This window comes from Strongylocentrotus purpuratus, unplaced genomic scaffold, assembly GCF_000002235.5.
Source record: "Strongylocentrotus purpuratus isolate Spur 01 unplaced genomic scaffold, Spur_5.0 spur5_scaffold_5, whole genome shotgun sequence".
Taxonomy (NCBI): Eukaryota; Metazoa; Echinodermata; class Echinoidea; order Camarodonta; family Strongylocentrotidae; genus Strongylocentrotus; species Strongylocentrotus purpuratus.
Genome location: NW_022145611.1, coordinates 4,485,366 through 4,512,759, shown reverse-complemented (window position 1 = coordinate 4,512,759; position 27,394 = coordinate 4,485,366). Strand labels below are relative to the sequence as shown.

At 36.4% G+C, this 27,394-nt stretch overlaps 1 protein-coding gene across 1 annotated transcript; it reads right to left on the bottom strand.

Annotated features, from left to right (window-relative positions):
* Positions 1 to 430: 430 nt before the first annotated feature.
* On the bottom strand, positions 431 to 26,814 carry LOC591154 (claspin). The gene is made up of 22 exons (XM_030999818.1): positions 26,626 to 26,814; positions 19,447 to 19,615; positions 18,469 to 19,061; positions 18,177 to 18,249; positions 17,287 to 17,398; positions 15,831 to 16,532; positions 15,303 to 15,415; positions 14,119 to 14,339; positions 13,360 to 13,684; positions 12,878 to 13,057; positions 12,109 to 12,335; positions 11,300 to 11,469; positions 10,642 to 10,778; positions 9,430 to 9,544; positions 8,213 to 8,536; positions 7,021 to 7,191; positions 6,450 to 6,571; positions 5,482 to 5,606; positions 4,384 to 4,486; positions 3,600 to 3,682; positions 2,515 to 2,679; positions 431 to 1,855 (listed from the first exon to the last, which is right to left on the bottom strand). Exons 1-22 carry the CDS (start codon positions 26,656 to 26,658, stop codon positions 1,733 to 1,735), a joined length of 4,386 nt encoding a protein of 1,461 aa, XP_030855678.1. The 5' UTR covers positions 26,659 to 26,814; the 3' UTR covers positions 431 to 1,732.
* Between the last annotated feature and the right edge of the window lie 580 nt (positions 26,815 to 27,394).

Below are 27,394 nucleotides of genomic sequence, written 5' to 3'. Positions count from 1 at the left end.
GCAAATAAGATGCTAATGTTTTGTTATATAATGGATCTGTATGTCTGGTACCATTTTGTTATTACTTTAAAAAATTGCAGTACTTTCATATATCAGTTTTCAATAAAAATATATTCAAAGACAATGGACGTTAATCATGTCTTTTTCGTTATTTTGAGTCACAGGATTTGAATGTAAAAGAGGAATATTTGTTTAAATTATATCTTGTACATAAAAAATGGAGGAAAAATAAGATTTTTATAGATATCTCGAGCAAAATTTTATGTGCTATCCCAGATTTATTGAAGAAAATTTTATTTTCAAACTCTTTTTACCAACTAGTGTTGGTACAAGAGTTTGAAAATAAAAATTTCTTTAATAAATGAGGAAAATAAATTAGAATACTAGGGAATATAAAAAAAACTCATAAAAAAGAATACACTTCACAAAATACTTTTCATATTTACTATTTAATCAAAATCACCACCATGACACATCATTCACATTTTAGTAATCTCATCATCAACATCTATAAATATATTTACGAGCTAAAATATAACCATCAGGATTTTTTTTAAATTGATGTTTTCTATGGTACATATATGTACAACTGCACAGGTTCTATGTTCATATTAGCAGTGAACACGAGCATGAATGAACCCGTAGCAAGCTCCCATTTGAAATATAAATGCCCTGCCTGAGAAAATCTTATACTTCCCTCAGGAAATTTCTTAAACTGAGCTTCCTTATACCAGGAAAGGTACCTTAATTTACACGGAAAGTTTCTTGATAAAAGTAACATTATTGCAGATGAAAATGCCAGCAATATGATAATAATAAGACATTTTTTCAGGGGGGGGGGTATGTACATAGTCCATGAGCTATTCATCCATGCTTGTTGAAACTTTGCAGAAGTTACATTCCAGTACATCTCTTCTACAAAATGGCTATATTAAAGAATATTTTTCTTCTCGTCTCGGAAATGAATTTTTTTAAAGAGTTGTTGAGGTCTCCCATGAAACTCGATGTGTTTTTTTGTTCTATCACTCTACCGGCAGCTTAAATTAAGTCCCCTGGGTATTTAAACAGACCCAGGGGTCCCTGAGCCACAGATTTGTGATTAAAAGCAAATTTTCTTAAAATATGCAATTTTTATAGTAAAAGTGATAATCATCTTAATTTAAGGAGTTAATGACAAATTTGTTATGCATAAGTCCCCTGAAATGCTAATAAAATAAAATTTCTGGTAAATGGGATTATACTTTGATAAAGCACCTGAAGCCTCTGCCTAATGATGTGAGACACCATCACCAAAAATAAAATATTTATTGTAATCTTTAGTGAACCACTTTGTAAGAAATATAATAGAAATATGAATATACTTTAAAGACTTATGAAAAAGCAAAGAAACCTGGGTCTGAAAATGAACATTTAGTTCTTTGTAGGAGATATTGTTTAGTATGAGACAAGGGATCAGAACTCATTGTAAAAGATCTTTAATAACCACTACATTAATCTGGCTTACAAAGAAATATATCTGTGTCTCATGACGGAACCCTACCCTTCTGACACACACTTTATCAATGTTCTGCAAGAATTTTCAGGGTTGAAGGAAACTGACTACACCAAAGAAGAAGAAAAAGAAAGAAGCAGAAGAAAGAAGAAGGAATAAAAGAGATTTTCAAGTGTCAACATATCATCGTTGTGTGCTGTGCTTGAGACTTCACAACGATCACTAATTGTAGACTTGATGTTAGAAGTGTCTGAATACACTGTTTGATGTGAACTGACTCTGACTGCGCTCTAGTCTAGGTCTCTTGGGCCGAGGACCTGAAGGAGTCGTTGATGGGCCGGATACACTGGCAGATCGTTTCACCTGCAGACAGAGATACAGTCAGACAAAGCGAGAGAGAGAGAGAGAGAGAGAGAGAGAGAGAGAGGGGAAAAGGGGGGGGGGGGAAGAAAGGGAGAGAGAAAAATAAATTTTGGGAAGTTATGTTTAAAACAAAGTACTGTCAGTGTCATGATTCAGGTTTATTTTCACAATATTCACATCTCATTTTACATTGAATTTTATCACTTTATATCTAAAGCTTTGGATTAATAAATATTTGACTTTGAAGTCTAAATGACAAAAAATTATGATGAACCACATAACAAATCTTCACATGTCATAAACACCAGACTTCATACCTCACATACACCAGAATTCATACTTCACAAACACCCAAATTCATACCTCACAAACACCATACTTGATACCTCACAAACACCAGACTACATACCTCACAAAGACCAAATATGATACCTCACAAGTCACAAACACCATACTTAATACCTTACAAACACCAGACTACATACCTCACAAACACCAAATATGATACCTCACAAGTCACAAACACCATACTTAATACCTCACAAACACCAGACTACATACCTCACAAACGCCAGACTCGACATCTCACATAACATCAAACCTGATGTCACAGACAGTATATATTCATGATTTCTCCTTAATACCCACACTAGACCTACCTTAGGAGGCTCTACAATGCTCTCCTCTCCAAAGGAAGATTCTGCTGACTGAAATACAAAGTTACGAGTGCTCCTGGGTCCCTGAGGATTAGCGACTGGCTTCAACATGGACGCCATCTTGGCCAGGTCATTCTTACTACGAGACAGGAACGACCCTCTCTTATTCTGCAATGATATTATTTTGTTTTGTATTTAAATCATTTTGATTGAATCAAACAGACAGCAAAGTATACAACTACATCGTCTGCTCAGATTCATGTAAAAGGACCAGTTATGAATTTGATTGAAACAAAGTATATATGCAAGATAGGGAATATGTAAAAACTGCAAAAAGAATAACAAACAAATAGAAATAACAAAGAATATTGTGAGATATTCATGATATAAATTCTTACGTACATATGAAATGCAAGATGAGTCAAGCACTATTTTAAACATTGTAATATTATAGACCACTTTTTAAGATGATTGTGATGATTAAATATACTCTCCTCTGCTGTATAATAACACCTTAAAAAAGTTAAGAGGAAAAAGTCATATTAATTGTGATGGACATAACTTTGCACTGCAATATCATTTGTTTACCCAACAATATGATAAAATTACAGATTTTACAATCCATTGTGTTATTAGGGATAATACCAAATGCAACTTCATGTAGTGTTGTATTTTGTGGAAAGTTGATAATAGCAAACAATAAAAGAATAATCATTTCATCCACTGTTTTACAAAATGTGCGTTCTTTTATCTCTTTTTTCCAATGCATTTTAACCAAACATTAGTAGGAATTCAAATATTAACAATCTTATAAAAGAGTACTCAAAGTTTGTCTGAGAGCAGTCTAACACATCAGCAACTTATGTATGTAACCTCCATACTGCCCAATGAAATGCAATTACTCCAAACAATGAAATACATTGTCACTGCGCTATTGGGGTTAAAGTTTTCGTAAACTCAACGCAATTTGTGAACCGGTCTTTTCATTTATTGAATTCTAGGAACTTTCAAACGTATTCATGAATGTTTGAACAGTGTTGATATTAAAACACACTAATTAGTTCCTAGATGATGGTAAATCTACTTACCATGATATTCAGAGGTTTGGTAGGTGCAATCTTTGAATCCTTCTTCAATTCCTTTTCTTCCACATCTTGAGTTGATGTATCCACTGAAAATCAGAAAGGTGGCATGTAAGTAGAGGATCTAAGTCAGAACAGAGGGGGTCTGGTTGCCACTTCTTCACAAACTAAATACACCCTGTTTATTCAGAAGATTTTATCATATTTAATACACAAAATTTCAATGGTGTTAATTTGTAGCAGTCACCCCTAGATTGGAGGGGCGTCCATAATACTAGCCCTATTTATGAACTCTTTTCCATGCATTTTGTGAATAATATTTTAAGGAAACCCTGAACCTACCTGGGTTTGGTGTCATATGAAAGATTATTAAATTGTTTCCATTTTGATCACAAATTTAGTAAACATGATTTTTTTCAAAAAAACATTTTCCATGTATCAAAATTGGAGAGGTGTATTTTTTGAAACTCACAAGGAATTCGCTTATGTACGGGGGGAAAAAAATTCAGAACCAAAAGTATTGTGTTATTCATCAAGCAAAAGCTGACAGATGGCATTATTGAAATATACAGAAGAACAATCCTATCATTCTTGTAACCTACCTTCAATATATATCATTCTTCACACACAAAAAAGTTGACCATTTTTCATGACTGGTATTTTAAAGTTAACAACAACAAATAGGTGTAAAATTATTTCAACAATTTTTTTTTGAATAATCAGATTGGGAAATGATTTACCAGTTAACGCCCTCCCAGCTCTAAACAGAACATACTCAAATGATACTAACCCTGAGGTTTCTTGAAAGTCGCCGCCTTCAGACACTTAGCAAACTGACTCTTCTCATCTAATGATGACGTAACAATGTCTGGAGTCACAGCGTCAGTCTTCTCCTAAACATACACATAGGGAGATCAATACAACAATAAATATTATGGAGATATACCAAAGAGACATGTGTTGAGAGGTGATACCAACTTTGCTCCGGGCTTCATTTCAAAAGTACATTTAGAAGGTTAGGGTTTGGGTTTAATGATAGGGATAGGGTTAGGGTTAGGGTTAGGTATAGGTACTGTATAGTGTTGGGTCTAGGGTTGTGGTAATACTCCTGCGGAGCAATTGTCACTGGAGCTGTATAGGCAAGTTTGTTTTTGTTTTTTTACTTTGGCTTTTGTTCAAACCTAGGACAATAATACATGTGCTTGGTTCTGTTTTGCATCTGCATAATACAGACCATGGAAACTAGTACTTAATATGCATATGGGCAATAGGACAGGCTAATACATGAATGAATATCACAATCAACTATTGTGAAGCTACAATCTTGGCAAAACACACTTGTATAAATCTAACAAAATAAATAGTTGATAAATAAATAGTTGATAGGTCCTTGTCTTTAGGGGTGCATTATAGAATACCATGGAATACTGAATTCTTTAATTCCCTAAATGTAACACAATAACCACACAGTCCCGGTAGGGAATCGGATACATCGATACTGAAAAAGTATAAGAGTGTACTGGACGGCACTTGTGTTCTTGAACAAGGCATTTTTATCTACATCGCTCCTCTCCACCCAAGTGTTAAATGAGTAACCGGTAGAATGTGAATGTTGTTGTGGTTGGATCAGCATGTGCATGCCCATAAAAGGGTGACTAGCTGGAATGCTCCACAGGGAGTGGATAACGTGCACTGTAATGCACAATTTTAATTGAATCCAGTGACTGGGGTAATAATAATACTGTAAACGCTTTGGTCATGCAGTTATTGGAAAAGCGCTTTATAAGAAACCAGTATCATGATCCTAATCCTTATTACATGTTTGCGGTATTGTAATGTGAGAGAGTAAATAAGTTTCTGGTATCTGAAAGGGTTAAACATGACCTACCTCATTTTCTTTCAACCATTGTTCTCTCTGGTATCTCATCAATCTCCATTGACTGTCTTGATCCTGACCATCTTCTTCATCCTCTTCTCCATCTGAACCAGGTCTGAACATGTCCATCTGGGAATCTAGCAGAGATTCGATAAATGCATTTGTTGATTTGATTTATTGATTTATTGATTTCTAAATCATATTTCAAACATACATTTTAAACATACCTAATGTCCATCAGTGTGATATAATTTATGTTTCAAAGTACAATACATGATACTCATACTGTATAGAACATAGACAACATATAGGAGAACATTATTCACTTTATAAATAACATTATAGGAGGGACACAGCGTAAGCATGAAGCTTGAAATGCTTGCAGCCCTCGATTAAACTAAACTATTATTATTATTGATGTAGAGGCGCTGTGTGAATAAGTCAAGGATCACAAGGTACAGGTTTGAATCCCTTCTACCACACTACGTCTGTTGGCAAAACATTAATCTACATCTGCCACACCCCACCCAGGTCAATAGGTACCTGACAGGAATGATATCCTTGAGATGCTGGAGCACCATAGAAGCAGCAATTCTAAAGTTGGGGTGGAGCGCGAGGATTGACAGACATGAGTGCTAAACCAGAACCCACTATTATCATTATAGAATGGTCTGGATTCGCTAGTAATGTCACAATAGATATTAGCATTGGTGTGAAGTCGGCTTGCTTCGGTACAATACCCCAGTACTTCGATGTGATCTGAATGAGACATAAGCCATTCTCTTTAGCCAAGCTAAATGCTCAGTAAAATCTGGACTTCATCAAAAGTTTTGTTCTCAATACCGACCCAGACAAGAGAGAAGAGCATAGTTATAGGATAGGAACCATCGCAAGGGTCGAAGTCCCGGGTAGTTGGCGATCTTGGAAGATTACACCAATACAACATACTTTACATGTATTTAAGCGGCTCAAAGCCTTACCCATATGTCGCCATCTAAACTTGCGTGTTCTTCCCTTATTATCCGAATGCAAGTCTCCATCAGGGAGGTACATCTCTTTAAGGATTCGTAGTCTGCGTGCATCATCGTCATCCACAGTCTTCCTGTAAACCAACACAGGTTACAAACTTGTCTTAACATGGAACTAAAATAGGAACTTGATTCATTTAAAGCAATCAATAACTTTAAGTGCCTGACTAAACAATATAAAAACAAAAAGAAAGATGAGACTGTACAACTGTAAATTCATTATAATGTAAATAACTGTTAGCCAATACCATGTATCAGTTTTGCTGATTTCTAATTTTGTGTTTTGGGGTGATTATTAGTGTCTAATTATAATAGAGTGATTGATCCCATAAAAAGCAAACTTTGGTGACTTACGAGACTTGGGCCTGTTCCATAAAACTTTTAATTAATAACAATAGTCACATTTTTATATCCACTTTGCTCACAGCCAAACAGATGCAAAGATTTCAGTCACTTATTATAACAGTTACTGTAGCTTGTTTGACATCATGTTTTATGAGACGAGGCCCTGGTTTATACTTACAAGTGAACTTTGTTGACCTGATCCCTGAGCTCATCTTCATCTCCTACTTCCTCGTTGATGATGCCTTCAATCTCCTCATCGTCATCCTCTGCATCGTAGTTCTCGTCGCTATCAGCCTCACTGCCAGATAACTCAGCCTCATCCTCAACAAAGTTTGCTAGGTTCAGTTTCCTAATAGATAACGAAGCGTAAATATCCAGTCAAATTGACCCATGGCAATTAAATGTTTTCATATTTTCTCAAATTATCAGCTTTCCCTCCTCAAATTGGCAATGAATAATCATATATTCCACTCCTTCATAGTTCAAAAAACATGTTCATTAAATGACCTAATGCGAAAGAAAATTGCCAATTCGTACATAGTAATAGTGATTTTATAGTGTACTCTGGGTCACCAAGTTGGAGACTTCAATGATTAGTTACGATTAAAACGCTCTTAATCGAGAACGGCACATAAACTGCATTTTTGCTCTTTTTGCTCATGTATATTGTGCTTTTCCTAGCATTCTGGATCAAATGTAATGCCAAAATGTCACTCAAAATAGACACTACTGCTATGGGTTAAAACAATTTAAATGAAATTGTTATATATATATATATATATATATATATATATATATTTATGTATCAGACTCTACAGTTTCTGTGACTTTGTGTAAATTAATTCCACCATTGTTTAATATGTATCTCTTTGAATTTTATTTGTATCTAAAATCCAACCTCCAGTTTTGGTTGCAATAAATAAATAATATTAATCATAGTGTACATGTATACCAATGGATATCTTTTAGGGGCAAAACACATATAAAGCCATGGACCATGAATACTGTAATTCTTCTAGGTTTAATGCAGGAACCAGTTCTCTGTAGGAGAGTGGGTCATTCTAAAACTTTGAGAATGTGGTTGCTTACTAAGGATGTAATCATGCCCCTCCACCCCCCCCCCCCAACAAAAAAAAACTTTCACACAATGCATGATCTGAGTATAAATGCTTTGCGAAAGTGATTCAACCATGAGATGTCTATCATATACCTCAAATCTACTGCATGCACTGATGTATAATCCCCACTCTAACCCTAAACCTAAATCACAACCCTAATCTTATAACTTTGACAAAATAATGCTTGCAGCAAGTGGTGCCAGAGGATATGTCAGATCATAATATCTCAAGATCTCCTGCGTGATTACTTACTTGCTATACGTCTTTCCTTTAAAGCCTTTGAGGTCCCTGTTAAATTCAAACTCGCTATCCAAATCAGACTCTTCCTCTCCCTTCTCCGCCCCCTCCTCCTCCTCCTCCTCCTCCTCTTCATCATCGCTCTCCTGCTGGATGATCCTGCGCCTCTTCTTTGGAGCAACGTCCTCCTCATCACTGCTGAATCCCTTGTCGACATCGTCATCGCTGTCTGGTCCATCGTGGTCTGAAGCGATGTGAAACGATAGATGGTCGTCATCCTCCTTCTCATCTTTCTCTTCCACCTTCCTGGTTGATGTGATCTGAGATTTAGATTCCATCCTGGAAGGTATATGTGAATGAAAAGGTCATGAAGATATACTGATACATCCCTCTTCAAAATACATGGAGACTTGGGGGGTGTTTCACAAAGACTAAGATCGACTTAAGTTGGAATTGAACTATGGCAGGCCATTCATGCCACTGGTTGCTCTCACCAGGAACTGGCTCTCACAATTATGATCTTTAGATCATATTTTTTCCTTCAATAATGAATTATCAAAAAATGTCAATTCTGTAGATAAGTGATCATGATTTGTACATCCCTTGAGAAACCAATACCAGTAAATGGTGAGAGCAAACAGTGGCATGTACGGCCTGCCATAGTTAAGTCGATCTTGGTCTTTGTGAAACACCCCCCTGTTCTCGGCCACAATATTTTGGAACTGCCATGAATAAACTTTCAAGACTTAATTTTTGTCATGATTTTTTTCATTTTAAAACTAGGCCTAAAATACAAATGCACAGGAATAAAGTTCTAAATGAAGTTATCTGTTTCTGTTTGAGGTGGAATTTTTTTTAGTCCAAACAAGATTTTCTGCCCATGGTATGGGAGGGGTAAGTTTGAGTTAAATGATGACAAGACTTTCCAGTAACTCTCAAAGAGAAGAAGAAAATTGGTTTAGACTTCAGTTATGTATCAAAGCATTGAGAACTACCTTTGATTCAGAGTGTATCATCTTAAATTATATCTTACACACCAATTGTGATTAGGATTCTGCTATTCAAAGAAAAAGACAATCATTGAATTCTAGTTTGAAATTGCAGAGTAGCTATGAGTTTATATTCAAGAAATAAATCTTTAGGATTATTTATCAAAATCTTATTGAAACAAAACATAAATTTTCCTGTTAACAACTATAGAAACTAGAGAGAATGTTTTAGTGATGACATACTCTGTGAATGTGCCTGAACAAAGGTTAAGTAGTTCATCCATGTTGGCTTGAGTACCAGCTCTCTGAGATACTTGTGAGAATGGTCCTGGCTTTTGAGCTGTCACATCATCTTGGCCTGATAGGGAAGATACATAAGAAGAGTAGTTATTTATATTACAGTCGAGGATCATTTACACAAGATGCAACAAAATCCCTAAACAAAGCTGCAAAGGGAAAATTCAATAATTTCATAACTTCTGACATCTAGATAAGTGTGCGTAAGACCTTTGATGAAGGAACATTTTCTTTTTCATCTCCGATAACCACTCATTTACACGTCAAATGTTTATATTTGTGCTGCAGTTTGTTCGTCTTTTTTTTTTTGGAGGGGTCAATTGTTCCCATCAAGTGTGCATGTATTTTAGAGAGATAAAGAAGGGGAGTGAGAAGGTTACATAGAACACATTATACAACACCTACGTGGATCCTTGTCATTTGATTGGACGATTGTTGGTCACATGATATTCAATAGATGGTATATTGCACGGTCATGCATTTTTGGTTATATGCGCCGTGCATTTTTGGTTATATGCAGACTGCGTACCTCTCTGCTGCATGTGCGCGTATCCCTGCGTGTATCTGACGCGAAGGCAATCTGCATGTAATCGAGAAGGCTTGACTCGAACTTTAATTTATCTTTATAAGGAGTAAAGCATAATTTGCTGATTAACGTTTTATTAGGTATTCTTCGATGTTGTATAAAACAAATAATGAATGTTTTTCATTCGTTTAATAGTGCAAATATTTTCATTCGTTGAAAGATTAACGTTAATTCTATTCAACTCGGCTGACGCCTCGTTGAATAGAATGTTAATCTTTCAACTCATGAACATATTCGCACTATTGAACTCATAACCATTCATTATTTGTATATAATTTAAATAAATTCATGTGTACAAAATATATGTGGATAAACAGGAAAATACACAACTAGAAGGGCAAAATTTCAGGTTCATCAACAAAAAATAACAACTGAAAGGATACAGAATGACATATTAAAGGCATGTAAGGATTTCAAAGAGATTATGAAGTGAATTTTTTCCAGCAAAATGAGATTATTTGACAGTGCAGATTTACCAATCAACAGCAGACTTAGAAATAATAATTGTATAAGTATAAAGTACCCGTACACATTTCTTCTAATAAAGACTGTATATGTGCAAGAAAGCATACCTTGTGTAGCAGCGAACTGTCCAGAGCACAGACCCAATAGTTCATCCATACTGGATTGGCTTTCGGCACTGTGAGTTTGGGTATCTTCAAACATGGTCTTCTTCTTAGATGATGTTGATGGTTTCAAGTTTAGAAGTCTGAAATATTTATGATAAATACAAGAAGTATTTTGAAGATGAATAACTGCTGAAGACTAAACCTAAGAATACTTGAACAGAAACCGTTTCAAAATTAATTTCATGAAAGTCAATCAGTCTCAAATGGGCAAATGATTTACAACAATATCTCTACTTTACAAAATGTTAAAATTCTTCGTAAAGGAGTTGTCTCATTGTGTTACTGCCTTCTAGCTTAACCACTTAAAACCTTAGGATTTGGTATTTCAATGGAAATTAATTGGGGAAGCTAATTTGCATATTATGCAAATTTAACTCCTTAAATCCACTACCGTACTTATTTTCTTAAACTTTTAGCATGTTGTTTAGAGGTTTATTCCCAAGTGCGCTGCAATGGGGGACAAAAAGTGCAATTAGTTTTAGGTTAACCCCTGAAATTGGCTAAGTATTCTGACTGGACTACAAGGATTCTTTTATTCCCCAACCCATGCTAGACTTGTTCCAATGGCTGTTTGAATAACTGACGGGATGTGATCACTCACCCATTCTCATCTAGGAATTGTGTTTGAGTCTCATCTTCGAATGAGAAATGGAAGCTCTGGGACTCTGTGACCTGCTGGGAGTCTGCGATGGTTGGCAGACGAGGATAGTCCTCACGGAATAGATCCTGAGAGTCTTCTACCGGTAGAGTCAGTTCATTACGTGAGACGGTCTACCAGAGAGATGGCAATGTTGCACAAATATGAGTGATGACCGAGTGCAATCATAAAACTTTATGATAAAAAAATTAAATAAAAATTTCATGAAGTGGGAAATGCATATGTATGCAATACTTCTTTCATCAAATTTAATGATTGTTCCATCTCATGAATGAAAAACATTTAAGACTGGTTTTATACATGGCAATTTCAGTGCAATTTGAGGTGAAAATTTTTAAGAGTTACATGCTGAGTACATCGTGAGGGGGGGGGGGGGGACATCTGTATCCAACGATGAATATTAATTGATAAATTAACACGCAGAATAGATAATAATAGACAATCTATTCTTGTCTTTCCATTTAAGGGCATGATCTAAAAAAGAACAACTTGGTAAAGTCTTCACTTGACCTTTTAGAAGAGGCAGACATTTAAAATCATGAAAGTTTCTTGTTGTGGAACTTCTGAATTTGCTGTATCTCGTAGAAAGAATGCAAGCAGATAATTCTCCATTATTCCATCTTTTGAAAACCAGAAGACATTAACTCTGTGTTACAGTGTATGGGTTCATGCCCCTATGGCTCTCTTGTATTATCTCTCTAGTCTTTCTTGAATTCACTTTTTACCAAGATATTGCTGACTACAGTTTTTACCTTAGATGTGCTATTAACGAGTACAGATTGATGTCTGGAAAACGGAGTGAAGGTTTCCCCTTTAGTGGAATCTACACTGGCTCTTCCCGATTTGGTCATTCCTCCCTGTGGTTGATGAGCTGGTATCAATGATGTCATCGCTTCGAAGCTCGTATCCAGGCTATTAGAGCTGCTGTCTTGGCGTACAGGAGCCGGCAGAACAAAGCTCATACTGTCTTTGCTTGAATCTGCAACGTTGGAGGAATAGTTTGTTAGTTATATTAGTTAATGTTTGTTAAGTACTTGTGGTTCAATATAATTTTGCAAACAACTTTCTAGAAGTCATTAATTTGTTATGATATGGAAAATAGTATTAAGACGTATTGACATAGTTGACATCATCAAAGTCTTTTACAAAAATTATAGATTTAGTGATTACTAAACAAAATGGAAATATATCACAAATTGACTTGGTCCAAGAATTCAACTGTTCACTAAATTCAAATCAGTAACTACTAGCGTAATTTGTTTATCTATTTTTAAGATCATGGACAATTAGAAAGATTATTCAACAAAATTATATAAGAGTATTGCATAATCATTAACACAGTTATCATTTGCCCATATAATTCAGTATTTTTATAATCTCATTTATCAGATAGTTTTTCAATGTACTTTAAATCAGTTTAAAAGCTGAATTTTCTATATTTAGTGAAAAAATACAGTGTGGCACATGGAAATTATTTTGTATGGCATGTAGAGAGTTAATGATCACTTGTAGATTGTATACCTGTATCTTTGCTGGCACTCCATGCAACTTTCTTACTACTGGAGTCTACTCTGCTTATAGGGACCTGAAAGTCACTGACAGTCGAGTTGGTAGCGCTATCATACATCTCCATAGTCTTACTACACTGATCCAACGCTGAAGGAGTCCTGGGTGTACGCACTGAGTTAAATCGACTAGAATCTGAAGGAGAGAGAGGGAAGGCAAAGAGCAATGAAGTAAATGATCAATTAAAAATACTGTTGACTTCTTTCTGTAAAGGGACTCCTTACTGACCACCTTTTATCAGCTTTAAGATTGAACTTTTCATGGCTTCATATTTCTTTTTGGAGGAATAACTGCAGACAATCCGACCACACAAGTAACCCTTACCCTAACGCAAAGCCTAACAATAACCGTAATCATAAACACATTGTACTGATCTATGGAGGGATATTAAACAGTAAAGCTTTTTTTTGGACACATTACACACAAAAACATCCTACCTTGCAAGACATCACTAATTTCAGTATCAGTATCCTCAGTTCCTGTTGAGTCCAGACGAAGAGATATTCCTTTCTCCTCATCACCACCATCTTCGACGTCATCGACCACCGTGGCTCTCCTCTTGCTTCCTTTCCTCCGGCTTGGAGTAATCTCCTCATCACTATCGATCAAAGTAGTCTCCTTCTCAAGTGATCGCGACTTTTTTTTGAGCTTCTTGATGACAGTACTCTCTTCTTCTTCTTCTTCATCGTCCATTTCATCTCCCATCTCATTGCCATCGTCGTCGTCACTTTCGGCCTCATCATCAAGGAACTCATTGCCAGGCTGGAACAAACAAAGAAAGAAAGAATGCATGGAACAGCAGACAATGAGACGCAAGCATGTGTTTTGTAAAGCAGCACAGGATCAGTTATGGCCTTCACCATCTTCATCATATTGCCAGAAGAAAAGGTCTTGTTTTATCAATTTGATAATTAAAGGGCCACCCAACCTCTGTAATAAGTTCATTTGTATGAAAACAGAAAAATAAGAAAAACAGAATGGCAAAGTCAGTATGTCAGTAATAAATTGGGCCAATAATAAAGAGCGTTATGATGTTTGAAATATGAGATCACTAAATATATGCAAACGAGAAATAAGAGGTGCACTATGTTGATTTAATTTAATTCTGCCACACTGTTTTTTTAAATTTTTTTTTTACTGCATCATGTCGGAACAAGATTTCAATATTTATAGTAGAATCTTGAACACATCCTTACCTCATAGTCTGCATCTTCATCTTCATGGCCTATCATCCCTCTCTCCTCCTCCCCCTCCGTCTCACTTCCATCAGTCAACTCTGCCTCATCTTCATCCTCTTCTCCTCCAAAGCCTTCTTCATTATCCAGCTTATAGGCCTCCCGTCTCTTCAGTCTCTCTTGCTCTCTCTTCACTCTCATGGTGGCCTGTAAGTTCTGCTTCAGGTGACATAGCTTAGCACCTGCAAAAGAGCAGTTTTCAACAAGTCTATTTCTAAGGCCTGTTAACATATGAAGAGTTTATTTCCAAAAGGAGCTAAATCCATTCGGAGAAAAAAGGATTTGTTTACCAGATTTTGTACAGGCGTTTATGGAATAATAATTGGATTAATAATAATAATAATAATAATAATAATCTTTAAAGTCCACTCCAAATTTCCAAGTAAACAATGTTCTGATGTCAATAACACAATTTCCATCAAAATTGGATCTAGCTCCTTTTTGAATTAAAATCTTCATATATATGACATGGAACACCTTAGCAATTTTGTTTGGGTGTGTGTCAATAAATGGCAAGTGGGGGTGCATGAGAAACTTATGAAACTCCTAACAGTCCCAAACTCCCTTATCTATGTGTTATAAGATATAGAAATGTGAGGAACACATACTACACTTTAATACATCATTGCCACAGCATTGTTGTGGGTTTTTTTTTTTTCTTCTTCATTTTGTTAATTACTACATAGTAGTTTAAAGCATCATAATAAAGGGAATGACGCTTTTATGATGCAACTCTTGTCTTACTTCATAATATGGTGGTTGTAGGTTTTACATTATACAACAATATGCAGAAATTCTCTTCCATCACATGTTAGTAAGAACTAAATCTTAGAACTATTTGATTAAATACCAGTATTTCAGGAGATATTAAAGATACTACATTGACAAGATATTCATCTACAATTGCCATTCTAGGCATTACATGAGTATTCGGTACCAGACAGGAAGAAATTCCTGGAAGTTATGAACACCCAAATCGGAAGCCTAGCTAGAGAAGGGTAAAATTGGAGCACCTTGCATAGTGGATACAACTCCTTACAACTATTCAATAGTATTGTTTAAACATAGTTTCTCTATAAATCCATGGCAACTTGGTGAGGAATGGCGTTTCTGGCCTTCCTAGAATGTTTTGATAAATGACATACCTGGGACATTTAATGAAGGATCTATTTGCTCTGGTTGTTTATCCAATCCTACAGTAAAGGTCTGATGTTTCAAATCTTCTTTTCCATCTTCTCCTTTCTCTTTGGTCACAATACTGAATGGAGAAAAGAAAGAATATAATCCTAAAACATAAAAACCATTACACAAAAAAGAAAATATTAAACAACAAACAAACAAAACATGTGCTTCTTGAAAAGAAAATGATACTAAGATCCGACAAATGTAATCTCTACAAATAAACATGAAGTTGCTTATTGGAAATGATATAAATACCAATAAAACCACTTTAAAAAAAGTTTACCCAAATGACTTTAAGAAGCACCGATATGCTTTTTTCTTTTCAGTACTTTCATTTTATAATCCTTGTAACCTTACCTAGTTAATAAGCGCACATTGTGCAGATATGTGGCATATGATAAGACTGAGTTTTCTTCAATTTGAACAAAAATTGCATTACAGAGATGATTTTTTTGTTGAAATGAAAATGATATGTTGAGAAATGTACTTACTTGACTTGAACGTCTTTCTGATGTGTCACCTTGATGTGTTTGGTGTGCTGCACAAATCTATTCTTCAACTTGACAACACCCTTCTCTTCTGCCGAAGGCTCCCCTCCTTCCTCTAAATCGATGGTAATCTTAGGTCCACCACTAAGCTTGGGTTGCACCCCTTTTAATCTGATGAGAGAGTCTTGCAGACGTTTCATGCGCCTTGCCTGTGAGGACATCGGATCAGGCTGTGTAGAGGTAGTAGGAGGGGGAGTCTTGAATATCGGAGCCTTGTCTTCCGTCAGAGGCTGCTGGGAAGTCCTAGGTAAGGATTCCTTGGGAGAGTCTTGTGATGGGTTTTGTGGAGAAAGCTCTTTTTGATTTGACTGCGATGATGATGATGATGATGTTGGAGATTGTGCTGATATTCCATCAGCTACTGGACTATGACGACTACTTTCCTTGGGTGCATCCTGTAGCAATGCATCATCAGTAGCCTCATTCACCATTGTAACATTGTCTGTCTCTGTTTCACTTGGTTTGTCTTCTGCCTGGACGTTTTCAGAAGAGCACTCTGGATTCTCTTCACAAGAGACTTTGTTTTCAGGACCATCTTGCACTTGTGATGATAGGAGATCAGGCAGTTCATCAGTTTCTTCCTTGCGACTCTCTTGTCCTTTTTCTTGCTCTGTTGAGGTGTTCAGCAACTCTTTCCCATGAATTCTGTTAAAAAGAAGGCAATGAAGTTAATTAACAACTCAGTACCGGTATATATTATTGAAGTACAATGTGCACTTCTAAGATATTGTACGCCTAATCACATATTCCCATCTACAGATTGTAAATGCAATATGACCGATTCTTGATTTAATTTTCTCTTAATTCAAGTTTAGGCACATTATATCCTATCAAACTTCAACTACATGCACATGTATACTATAATAAATCATAAAGAGAACCCCAGGAATGATAGAATTCATCTTTATTAACCACAAAAGAAACAACAAAAATTATCAGTATTCAGCAGTAAAACAAGATTTTTGCACAAGTAGATAATCAGCCCCTCACAGGCTCACATTGGCTCCATGCAATCTTTCACTCTTATATACCGTACCTTAGAAAGACAAAGCGAAAAAGAATATTTCCAATGTGAAAGAAAATTTGGAGGGCAACAAAATCTTGCCATTTTTTACAAAAAATAGTAAATTTTAAATCTCTGGATAGCCAAATTAAAGACTTACAAGGTAATACATATTTTCAATTAAGACTACGGTATACGTAAAAAGCAAAAGGTACAGCAGCACACAAATAACCCCCCCCCCCCCTCCAACTCGCACACATACCAATAGAAATCTGTAAATTTTGCTTCTTTTTTTTTAGTCAGTAATTCCTAGCATTCTGGATCAAAAAAATAATACAAAAAGGTCACTAAAAGGAGACACACTGAACCCCCCCCCCCCACAAGATTAATACATACCTTGGGACTCTACCTCCCATAGGTCTTAATGTAGTGAGAGAAGGCTTCTTGCTGAATAATTCATCCAAGCTCAGAGGTGTAGGGCGGTGGTAGGGAATGCGAATTGTAGACTCTGTATAAAGATCAGTAAATTCAATACTTAATTGCTAAAGCTGTTATACATGTACATGGGAAACAGTTCTGATGAGAAAGGGCTGCCTAGAGATGAATACCAGCAAATAGTTCATTAATTCATGTCATCATGAATTTACAATTTCAAACATATAAGAAAAACCATTAATAGTTTAAACATATTTGTGGCTTACACCCAGTAAATAAGATCGATTGATCGATCTGTAATTGAAAAAAAAAAATTACAGATCGATCAATCGATCTTAATTACTGGGTGTAAGCCACAAGTATGTTTAAACTATTGAAAATTTCTCCCAGGAAGCATTACATTTATAAAAGAAAAACCATTAAATGTTGTTTTCAAATGAAATTCTTACTCTTTCTCATTGATGGAAATCAGAAACCAAAAGTATTTCAACATGAAAAGATTTTTGAGGGGTTTAAGTTAGTTTATATCTGGACCTGGCATAGAAATGTTTATTGCATGAACTTAAGATTTTATGTAAATGCTCATTTTCTACAATTACACATCTTTATTTTTCACTCTGTGCTGAATTAAAAGTACAGTGGAAATGTCACTAATGTGGCGCTTGTACTGGTAACTAGTGACTGCCAGTCTCACCTCCAATCTTGTGCATGCTTTTTTTGGGGGGGGGGGGGATGACAGTAGGTCAAAACACATTTAGGAAAAGTTTTAAGCTCTCTTGAGAAATGCACTTTTCACTTGAAATCATAAGAAAATTCAAAAGTCAAATTCAATGAGATGTAAAATAAATTACCTCTGACAATTCGTTGAGTTTCACTGTGTATTTGCTGAAGTTCATCCTTATTGATTCTTTTCCTTCTCATGGACTGTAATCAAACAAGAAAAAACACCTTTATATAGAAAACAATGCCTAATCGGTGACCATTGATCCCCCATGATCCTCTTTTCTTATGTTAATCGAGAGCTGAGTTAATGAGATAACCTCCTGTCCAGTGACCTTGCAGGACGGTCTAATCCCTCCTACGAACTAGTACAGATAAGCTTTAAATGTCATAGGTTAAAGGTCGTATAAATAAGAAGCTCACCCTCTTATCTCCATCTGCTTCAGGATCTTGTGGTGGTGGTGTCAACTGAAATGCTATTTCTTCTTCATCACTGCTATCATCTTCATCACTATCATCACTGCTTCTTACAGGCCTTCGACTTTTCTTTTCTTTAGGTTTGTCATTATCACTGTCATCGTTACTGCTATCATCATCACTATCATCACTGCTTTCTACAGGCTTACGAATCTTCTTTCTTTCTTTGGGCTTATCGTCGTCGTCACCATTGCTCAGGTCATCATCACTATCATCACTGCTTTCTACAGGCTTACGAATCTTCTTTCTTTCTTTGGGCTTATCGTCATCGTCATCATTGCTCAGGTCATCGTCACTATCATCACTACTTTCTACAGGCTTACGGATCTTCTTTCTTTCTTTGGGCTTATTGTGATCATTGCTCAGGTCATCATCACTATCATCACTACTTCCTATAGACCTCTGAATATTCTTTCTTTGTTTAGGTTTGTCATTATCACTGTCATCGTTACTGCCGTCATCATCATCATCATTCATTATTTCTTGCTTGTTTCTTCCATGATCTTCATCACTTTCTTCACCGTCAGACTGAGACTTTCCTGCATAAATAAGACAACACAAATAGTTTGGGTGATAAGTCTGCCATGTAAATCAGGAGAAAATGGGATTTAACTGTAATTTGGGAAGCTAAGCAGCCTCACCCAGAAATTGATTTCTTTCAAGAACTACATTGACTAAGGAAAAACATTCTAATCTAAAGCTACAAATCATGATAGATCATTTAACAGACTTGACCTAACATAAATAATAAAAACATAACAAAAAACTGAATAAAAACAAATACAAAAGAAATAGCTCTCTGGGTTAAAGTCAGGTCTAGACTGTAAATACACTCATGTATATCTAGATCCAGATATAGTTTTTCATTTGCAAAGGTAATGAGGCCAGGATCTAGAGTATGATTCTAGGGTCTATATAGTCTACCTTGATCTAAAAGACTTGGGGATCTCTCTTCATCTTCATCATCACTCAGGATAAGCCGCTGAGATTTAGTCGGTCTCTTCTGTTTGGATTTCATGCTCCTGAATACCTCCTCATCACTTTCATCATCGTCTGCATCAAACAGGTCGGAATTCATCAACGGGTCCGTTGCCTACAATCAGAAGTTAGAGAGGAAAGTTTGAAAAGTCTTGTTCAAGATTTCATAAAGGAGAGCCATATGACATGTTACTCATTGTTATGGTAAATAGATTACACTTTAAACATTTTGAAAGTCAAATATATGGTAGGTCGTAGACTCTACTTGAATTTAATTTCAACTTAGAATATTCATGTAGTTCAAAACGTATTTTATTTCAACACAACAATACATTGACACTTAGTCTCTTAGTCTTAGACCAAAGTTTCATTAGAAATACACATGGACATGACCAACTGTAGGGTGTCTGATCGCGCACTCGTTTTGTCTGCCAAAACCCTTCCCATAGACATTGTATGCATCCTTATGCAGTCTACGTGCACTGCAAAATTGGTCAACGTTTTAAAAAATAAATTTAGATTCAAACCTTTACCTGTTGTGATCCTGAAGGTGATACTCAATAAATGAGGTGTCATATGAAAGAGCAGATTAATCTCCATATTTCCAAAGGGGTGTCATTTCGGATTTCTAAAAATATCTTGGTCAAAACAGCGATTTAAATGTTGTTTCCATGGTAACTCAAAGATTTTCCACTTTTGAGAATCGATCCCCCAAGAGATAATTAGTTCAAGTCGTAAGGAATATGTTGATGTGCTTATTTTTTCGCTAGCCCCAAGGGATCACATACGATTTAAGTTTGAAAATACCCTTCCCCCACTTTCTGCATATCGCCTAATGCATTATAAAGCAGCTGTTGAGCAAAAATTATAACTCGGTGTGTACCACTTTTTTGTCCATTCTGGACAAAAATTGGATAAAAATTGCCTAGATTTCGGGGGACCATATCTTTTGATAGAGACATCGGTGAGTATTGAAATTTGAAATGTGTTCTTCTGAGTAGATCTACCATATTTGAATTTGTCAATTATCCAACCATAATGGTGAAAAACAATCCAAAAGGGAAAATTGAATATCGTTTAGACATCCTACCAACAGTCAGTATTGATGAATTTCTTACAAATTACAGTCGCTAACTTAACAGTAACACACGCGCGCGCTCACACCCCAACGTCGGTACGATACGGTATGCAATTAATTGTATTATGCAGTAGTTTGCCGTGAATCCTGTGGGAAAGTGTATATAATAAATCTTTGTTTTTAGAAAAAATACTCCAAAAAAGATAAAGAAAATTGACACGAAACAGGCAAGAAACTTGATAATGACTTTTAAATCATGATCATTATTTTATTTTTAACATTGATGAAGATTTAGTCGATTTTCAGTAGACCTATGTAGACTAGTATGTTTTAGTAGGGTATCTCCACCCAGGGCCAGGGCGTTCCGGGTCAAACTTCTGTATCATGGTTGTAAGATACTAATCTCTGTTTTGTGAGGACATTTTTTGTTTCAGTTGACGATCGGAGTATGACGTCAGAAACGATGGTTTTTTGGTTGAATTTTTGGTCTGCCGAGTGGGGGCGTAACAATTTAGCTGCAAATGATTCTCAATTTTGGGAAAAGTCATCCTTCTGATTGCGATCAATATTTAGTATTTCCAGACAAGCCCAATGTTGTGAGTATAATTTGAGCATATGATGTTGATAATTGATAACTAGCCGTCAGTTTGATTTGGGTGTTGGTTTTATACAGTTCATAGTTTTCAGATAATTTGATGTATAAAATTTGTTATGAAAGTGATTTGTACGCACAGTAACTTTGTATGCATTACACGTGCAGTTACATAATACCGTGCATGTGTGTAGTGCTATGGGGATAGTCTGTTGTACAGACCGTGTTGTGTTATTTTAATATCATTTATATATAGGCAGTTGTATAAAGTGACAGAATGTAGATAAATTCTGGTAACTGTAGACATGTATATAAAGAGGAATATAGGGTAATATGTGTAGAGCCAAAAGGGTTAGTGTTTTATCATGCACACAATTATTAGTGAACAAAGGAAATTGAAGCAGCCATATTAGGGTATCTTAAAGGTTTTTATTCATCTGCTATAAGGAAATAGAACATAATATTTAGTGGGCATTGATATTTCATTTTGGAACAGTATAATATGTAATTTCAGTAAACGTGCATTAATCATACAACTCATTTGATGCAAGATTATTTGTAAACACAGTTGAAAATCGACATATTATTTATGATTGTTTATAATTCTGATTAAATTTCAGGTTGAAGCGCCTTTTGTGAACGGTATCGCATCATGCTTGAAATTGTCGCTATTTATTGAAGTGCAGTCAGTCCGATTGGCAAGTTATACGCTACATTAAGTTCAACAACAGTGCTTTAAGTCAACATGAGCGATATGTCCCATCAAGAGTCCGTCAAGCCCGGGGATTCAGCAAGCCAGACTGGCAAGAGCAGCACGAGCAGTACCTCCAGAGCTAGAGTCAAAGCAATGGTGAAGAGAGCGGCCTTGGCAGCTCAGGCAGCAGCTCTCAATGAACAACAAGCTCTTGAACTGGAGGAGTTCAAGCTGAAGCATAGAAGGTGTAAGCTTGAGCTACAGACAAGACTCAGCATGGCAAAAGCTGAGGAAGAGGTTTTCTCCCAGCATGGAGAGAGCATGACTGCTGCTGCAAATGAAGATGTATCCCAACAAAGAGGGGCCTTGACGACGGAGCCTAGCGTGGCTACAGATTTAGAGAAGGCTGTCTACCAGCTGAGACAGCCCTCACAGGTGCAACCTAACAGGGTCAGCACTACAGACAAGGACTTCTCCCAGCATGGAGAGAGCATGACTGCTGCTGCAGGTGAAGATGTCTCTCAACGAAGAGGGGCCTTGACGACGGAGCCCAGCGTGGCTATAGATTTAGAGAAGGGTGTCTACCAGCTGAGACAGCCCTCAGAGTTGCAACCCAACAGGGTCAGTGCTACAGACAAGGACTTCTCCCAGCATGGAGAGCCCTTGAAGTATGATACCACCACTAACCAGAGTGAAACCACAGAACAGAATGGCTCCATACTAACTGGGTCAGAAGCATGTTATGGAATCGCCATAGGGGCCGGTATGCGATGTGTACTTCCCATAGGTCCAGTGCATGTTCAGGCAGCAGATGGAGATAGATGTGTTCTTACCTACGCTCTACTGGACTCTGGTTCGACCACTTTCTTCTGCACGGAGGGCCTAGTAAGGAAAGTGTCAGCACAGGGGGAAGAGCGCATACTTTCCATATCAACTTTGGACGATCCTGATGGAAGGATCCAGACTCAAGTTGTGAGTCGTATGGTAGACACAGGTCTCATGACAGAAAGAGTGAAGCTTCAGAAGGTTTCTACCAACAGGAAGACCGACTTACTGAGTGATGACATGGCCAGTATGCCAGACTTAGAAGGATGGCAGCACTTAGAGGGGCTGGATCTACCATTTGCCTGCGGACAAGAAGTGGGACTCCTGATAGGGCAAGATGCACCATTTGCCCTGATGCCCTTAGAGAGTGTACATACTGTACTTGGATGGTCCTTGCATGGCCCTGCTGCTGCTATTCCAGACAAAGGAATGTCGGTGAATGACAGAAAGACTCGTGACATACAGAATGAAGGGAAGTGCAAAGAGATGGAACAGTACCAGTTTCACATACCCTTCAAGGAGAAACGACCTACATGTAGCTTGACAGACAACCAATGGGTAGCAGAACAAAGGTTGCGGAGTCTCAGAAGGAAGCTAGGTAGAGATGACGCTCTGCACTACAAGTACACAGAAGGTTGTGTCGAGGAGGTGGAAGAGCAAGATTGTCAACCAGGTGACGTAACATGTCGATACCTCCCTCATCATCCAGGTTTACGATTTGGTACTGTCAGTCGACGAGCACTCACACCGCAATGTTTGGCCTTTGGGAAGAGTCCTTCAGACATGGCCAGAAGAGAAAGGCTTCGATCGACAGTGTGAAGTGAAGACCTGAACCAGCCTACTGCGGGGAGACCAGTTACAAAGCTCTATTTAATATGGAGGCAGATTCTTAGAGACATTTCTGTGTTTCTAAGATGAGGGGTCAAGCCTAGCGCTGTCCCGTGCCAATTGTAGAGGTATTCATGTTTTGTGTTCTTAAAACCAGAAAGCGGAACTGACATCGATCCTTTTTCTCGTATTAGAGTAACATTGATCAGTCGAGAAATTGAGGAATTTTTGTGCTTCAGCATCATGGACAGAGTGTCAACATTTGAGCAACTTTCAGAGAATTTTTAGAGACTTTTACAAGAAATTTGAGGAAAGTTCAGCGTTTCAGAAGAAGTTCTAAGCAAGAAAATATGTTGCAAGACAAAGTTGATATTTAGTCATAAGAGGAAATACATATTATTCTGATCCTCTAATAACTCAGAGAATGTCAAAGAACAAGATTTTTGAAGAAAATGGATTATACCATAATGCAAGACTGACATGGTGTAATTTATGTTAGCATGATATTGGAAAGTAACGTTTTTGTTTTTCAACCTTCTAAACAAACTCATATTCATTAGAAATGGTAAATGTGCTTTTCCTTTATATTCATATGATGAATGCATTTGTATGTATTCTATATTAGGTTTATTTCCAGAGGAGAAAGCTTAAAGTAGCAGAATGAATACATTCAAATCAGTTATACATGTTGATGATATGTCATTTATTACTGTTTCCATGACAACCAAATTACATGGCGTTGGCTATTTGGTAGAATATGTAATACCAGAATCGATAATGTCATATATGCAGATTGTGTATAGAAGGATTGAAATGGTATATCTAGATTTATGTATTTGTCTATTTAGGGACTTGGAAGTTTCGACTAGGAAAATTTATATTTTCTAGCAGATAATGTCTTGTGAAGATGTATTTGGGTACAACAACATGACTCTATGTGTACTGGAATTGGTATGTGAATTCAATTCAGTTTTGAACAGTATCTGTGAAATCGTACATAGTGTTGATTACAGAATCAATATTTCCTTTTATTGGGTGACACATAACAAGATTTCTTTTTTAGTTTGTATGGGATTGAAAGAAGTGGTTGTAGTGGTAACAGTTGCCAACAGAGATATTTCAAAGTGAAATTTTGGTTTTCGTGATATACGGTTTTCATATTCTAATGTAGGAATTTATAAAGTTAATATTGAAGCATGTTATACATTGATACAGGTAGTATGGTAACCAACTTTGTTGTAAGTTTATTTGAAAAGGAAATTGTAGTCCTTTTTGATGTTGTAACAAGGAAATCTAGACATGAACAACTTTTTTCTTTTTCGTTTGCAAAGAAAGTTGTCTGGTTGCTTAGGTGTTCATGAAAATTAATGTAAATTAGATTATTTGTTAATTGGTGTATGAAGGCATTCAGTATAGATAGCTATGTTTTAAATTTTGGGATTCCTTTGGAATTTTGGATAAAGTATATACCTGTAAGTCCAGGTTGAGAATAAGAAGAGATTAGAGAAGTAAATGTTCAGTAAAATCTTCACATTTAGGGGCCGGAATGTAAGATACTAATCTCTGTTTTGTGAGGACATTTTTTGTTTCAGTTGACGATCGGAGTATGACGTCAGAAACGATGGTTTTTTGGTTGAATTTTTGGTCTGCCGAGTGGGGGCGTAACAATTTAGCTGCAAATGATTCTCAATTTTGGGAAAAGTCATCCTTCTGATTGCGATCAATATTTAGTATTTCCAGACAAGCCCAATGTTGTGAGTATAATTTGAGCATATGATGTTGATAATTGATAACTAGCCGTCAGTTTGATTTGGGTGTTGGTTTTATACAGTTCATAGTTTTCAGATAATTTGATGTATAAAATTTGTTATGAAAGTGATTTGTACGCACAGTAACTTTGTATGCATTACACGTGCAGTTACATAATACCGTGCATGTGTGTAGTGCTATGGGGATAGTCTGTTGTACAGACCGTGTTGTGTTATTTTAATATCATTTATATATAGGCAGTTGTATAAAGTGACAGAATGTAGATAAATTCTGGTAACTGTAGACATGTATATAAAGAGGAATATAGGGTAATATGTGTAGAGCCAAAAGGGTTAGTGTTTTATCATGCACACAATTATTAGTGAACAAAGGAAATTGAAGCAGCCATATTAGGGTATCTTAAAGGTTTTTATTCATCTGCTATAAGGAAATAGAACATAATATTTAGTGGGCATTGATATTTCATTTTGGAACAGTATAATATGTAATTTCAGTAAACGTGCATTAATCATACAACTCATTTGATGCAAGATTATTTGTAAACACAGTTGAAAATCGACATATTATTTATGATTGTTTATAATTCTGATTAAATTTCAGGTTGAAGCGCCTTTTGTGAACGGTATCGCATCATGCTTGAAATTGTCGCTATTTATTGAAGTGCAGTCAGTCCGATTGGCAAGTTATACGCTACAATGGTCTTAATTCTAAACTAGCGCCGGTACCCAGACATAAATTAAATAATTATATCTCAACTAATGAACTACAACTAGTCTGCAAAAACCCAATGCACACACACATCTGATTGATACACTTTACTTCACTTTACTTCACTTTAATCCATCGATGCTTGTAGGGCAATGCCTGTTCATCGATCACCAGGTTAAAATCATTTCCATCTCTCTTCGGACATAAGTCTTATCAAGTGAGCATGTGTCTTTCACATAGGGTCTAGACGACTAGATCTAGATCTAGATCTAGATGTAAAAACTACAAACCTAATTAGAGCCTAGATCTACACAAACACACACACACCTTAAAATTAGATGTAGAAAGGGTCTAGATCTAGATCTTGATGCAGAGTCTAAAGATTGAGTAGAGTCATCATTTTGCCTCACCTACCATCCCAGTATTTATATAGCTTCCTGAGCTGAGTAAGCTGCCAAGGGATTAGGCCTACGGCCGAACCATGACCAAGTACCAAAAGGCATGATAGTTGATACCAGTATCATTCATTGTGGACGGGGAAGGTACGGCAAACAACACCTCCAGCTATCGCTTCAACTGACAAGCTGCGGAAATTTCGCCATTGCATTTTTTTTTTAAAGTCATACTCACCCGCATTGTGGAGGCTGTTTCCACACCAAGCATGGTTATTTCTGAAACTGTAATCTGGCTCAAAGAATAACTTTGTTGCTTCACTCATACAATTGGTGATAAAACAGTAGATTATCTAGGAGGATTGTCACAGAAACTCGGATGCTCGATCCGTTGTCGTCGATATTTTATTTTATGTTTTCGCGCTAAGTACCTATGACTAGACTATGCGCGCGCAATATCGGTTATACTTCATTAAAGTCGTTTGGTATAATATTCGGGTTAATAAAGAAAGTATGAAATAACGTGGCTATATAGTCAAGTTACAAAACGGTATGAAATATGTGTATACTAAATACTCAGTATATTCGAGCGTCATTTTCAAATATTGATCAATAATAATATTAATGTCCTGAAAATTTAGGCTGAACTTGGTAATAAACGTCCGAATGTAGTACTCTAGTAGGCTCATAGGATAAAGAGTAACATACGGAAAAATAGAAAGAGAAGACCAAAACGTTGGTGATGTACAGTTAAACCTGAATCTACCGACGCAACCGAAAACGAAACAGAAACAGCAACAGAAGATGGAATTATAAAAACAAAGAATAACATAAGCCTAAAAGGTATAAAGTGAAGAAGATATAGAAGGAAAATATCATGATAAGCAAAGATGTTATGTTGTAGATAGAAAGAGGATTACAAAGAATAATAAAAACAAAGATTTTAGCCGAACATCGAAACATATTAATACTAGGAGAAGAATATAGAAGAAAAACAACAATAAGGA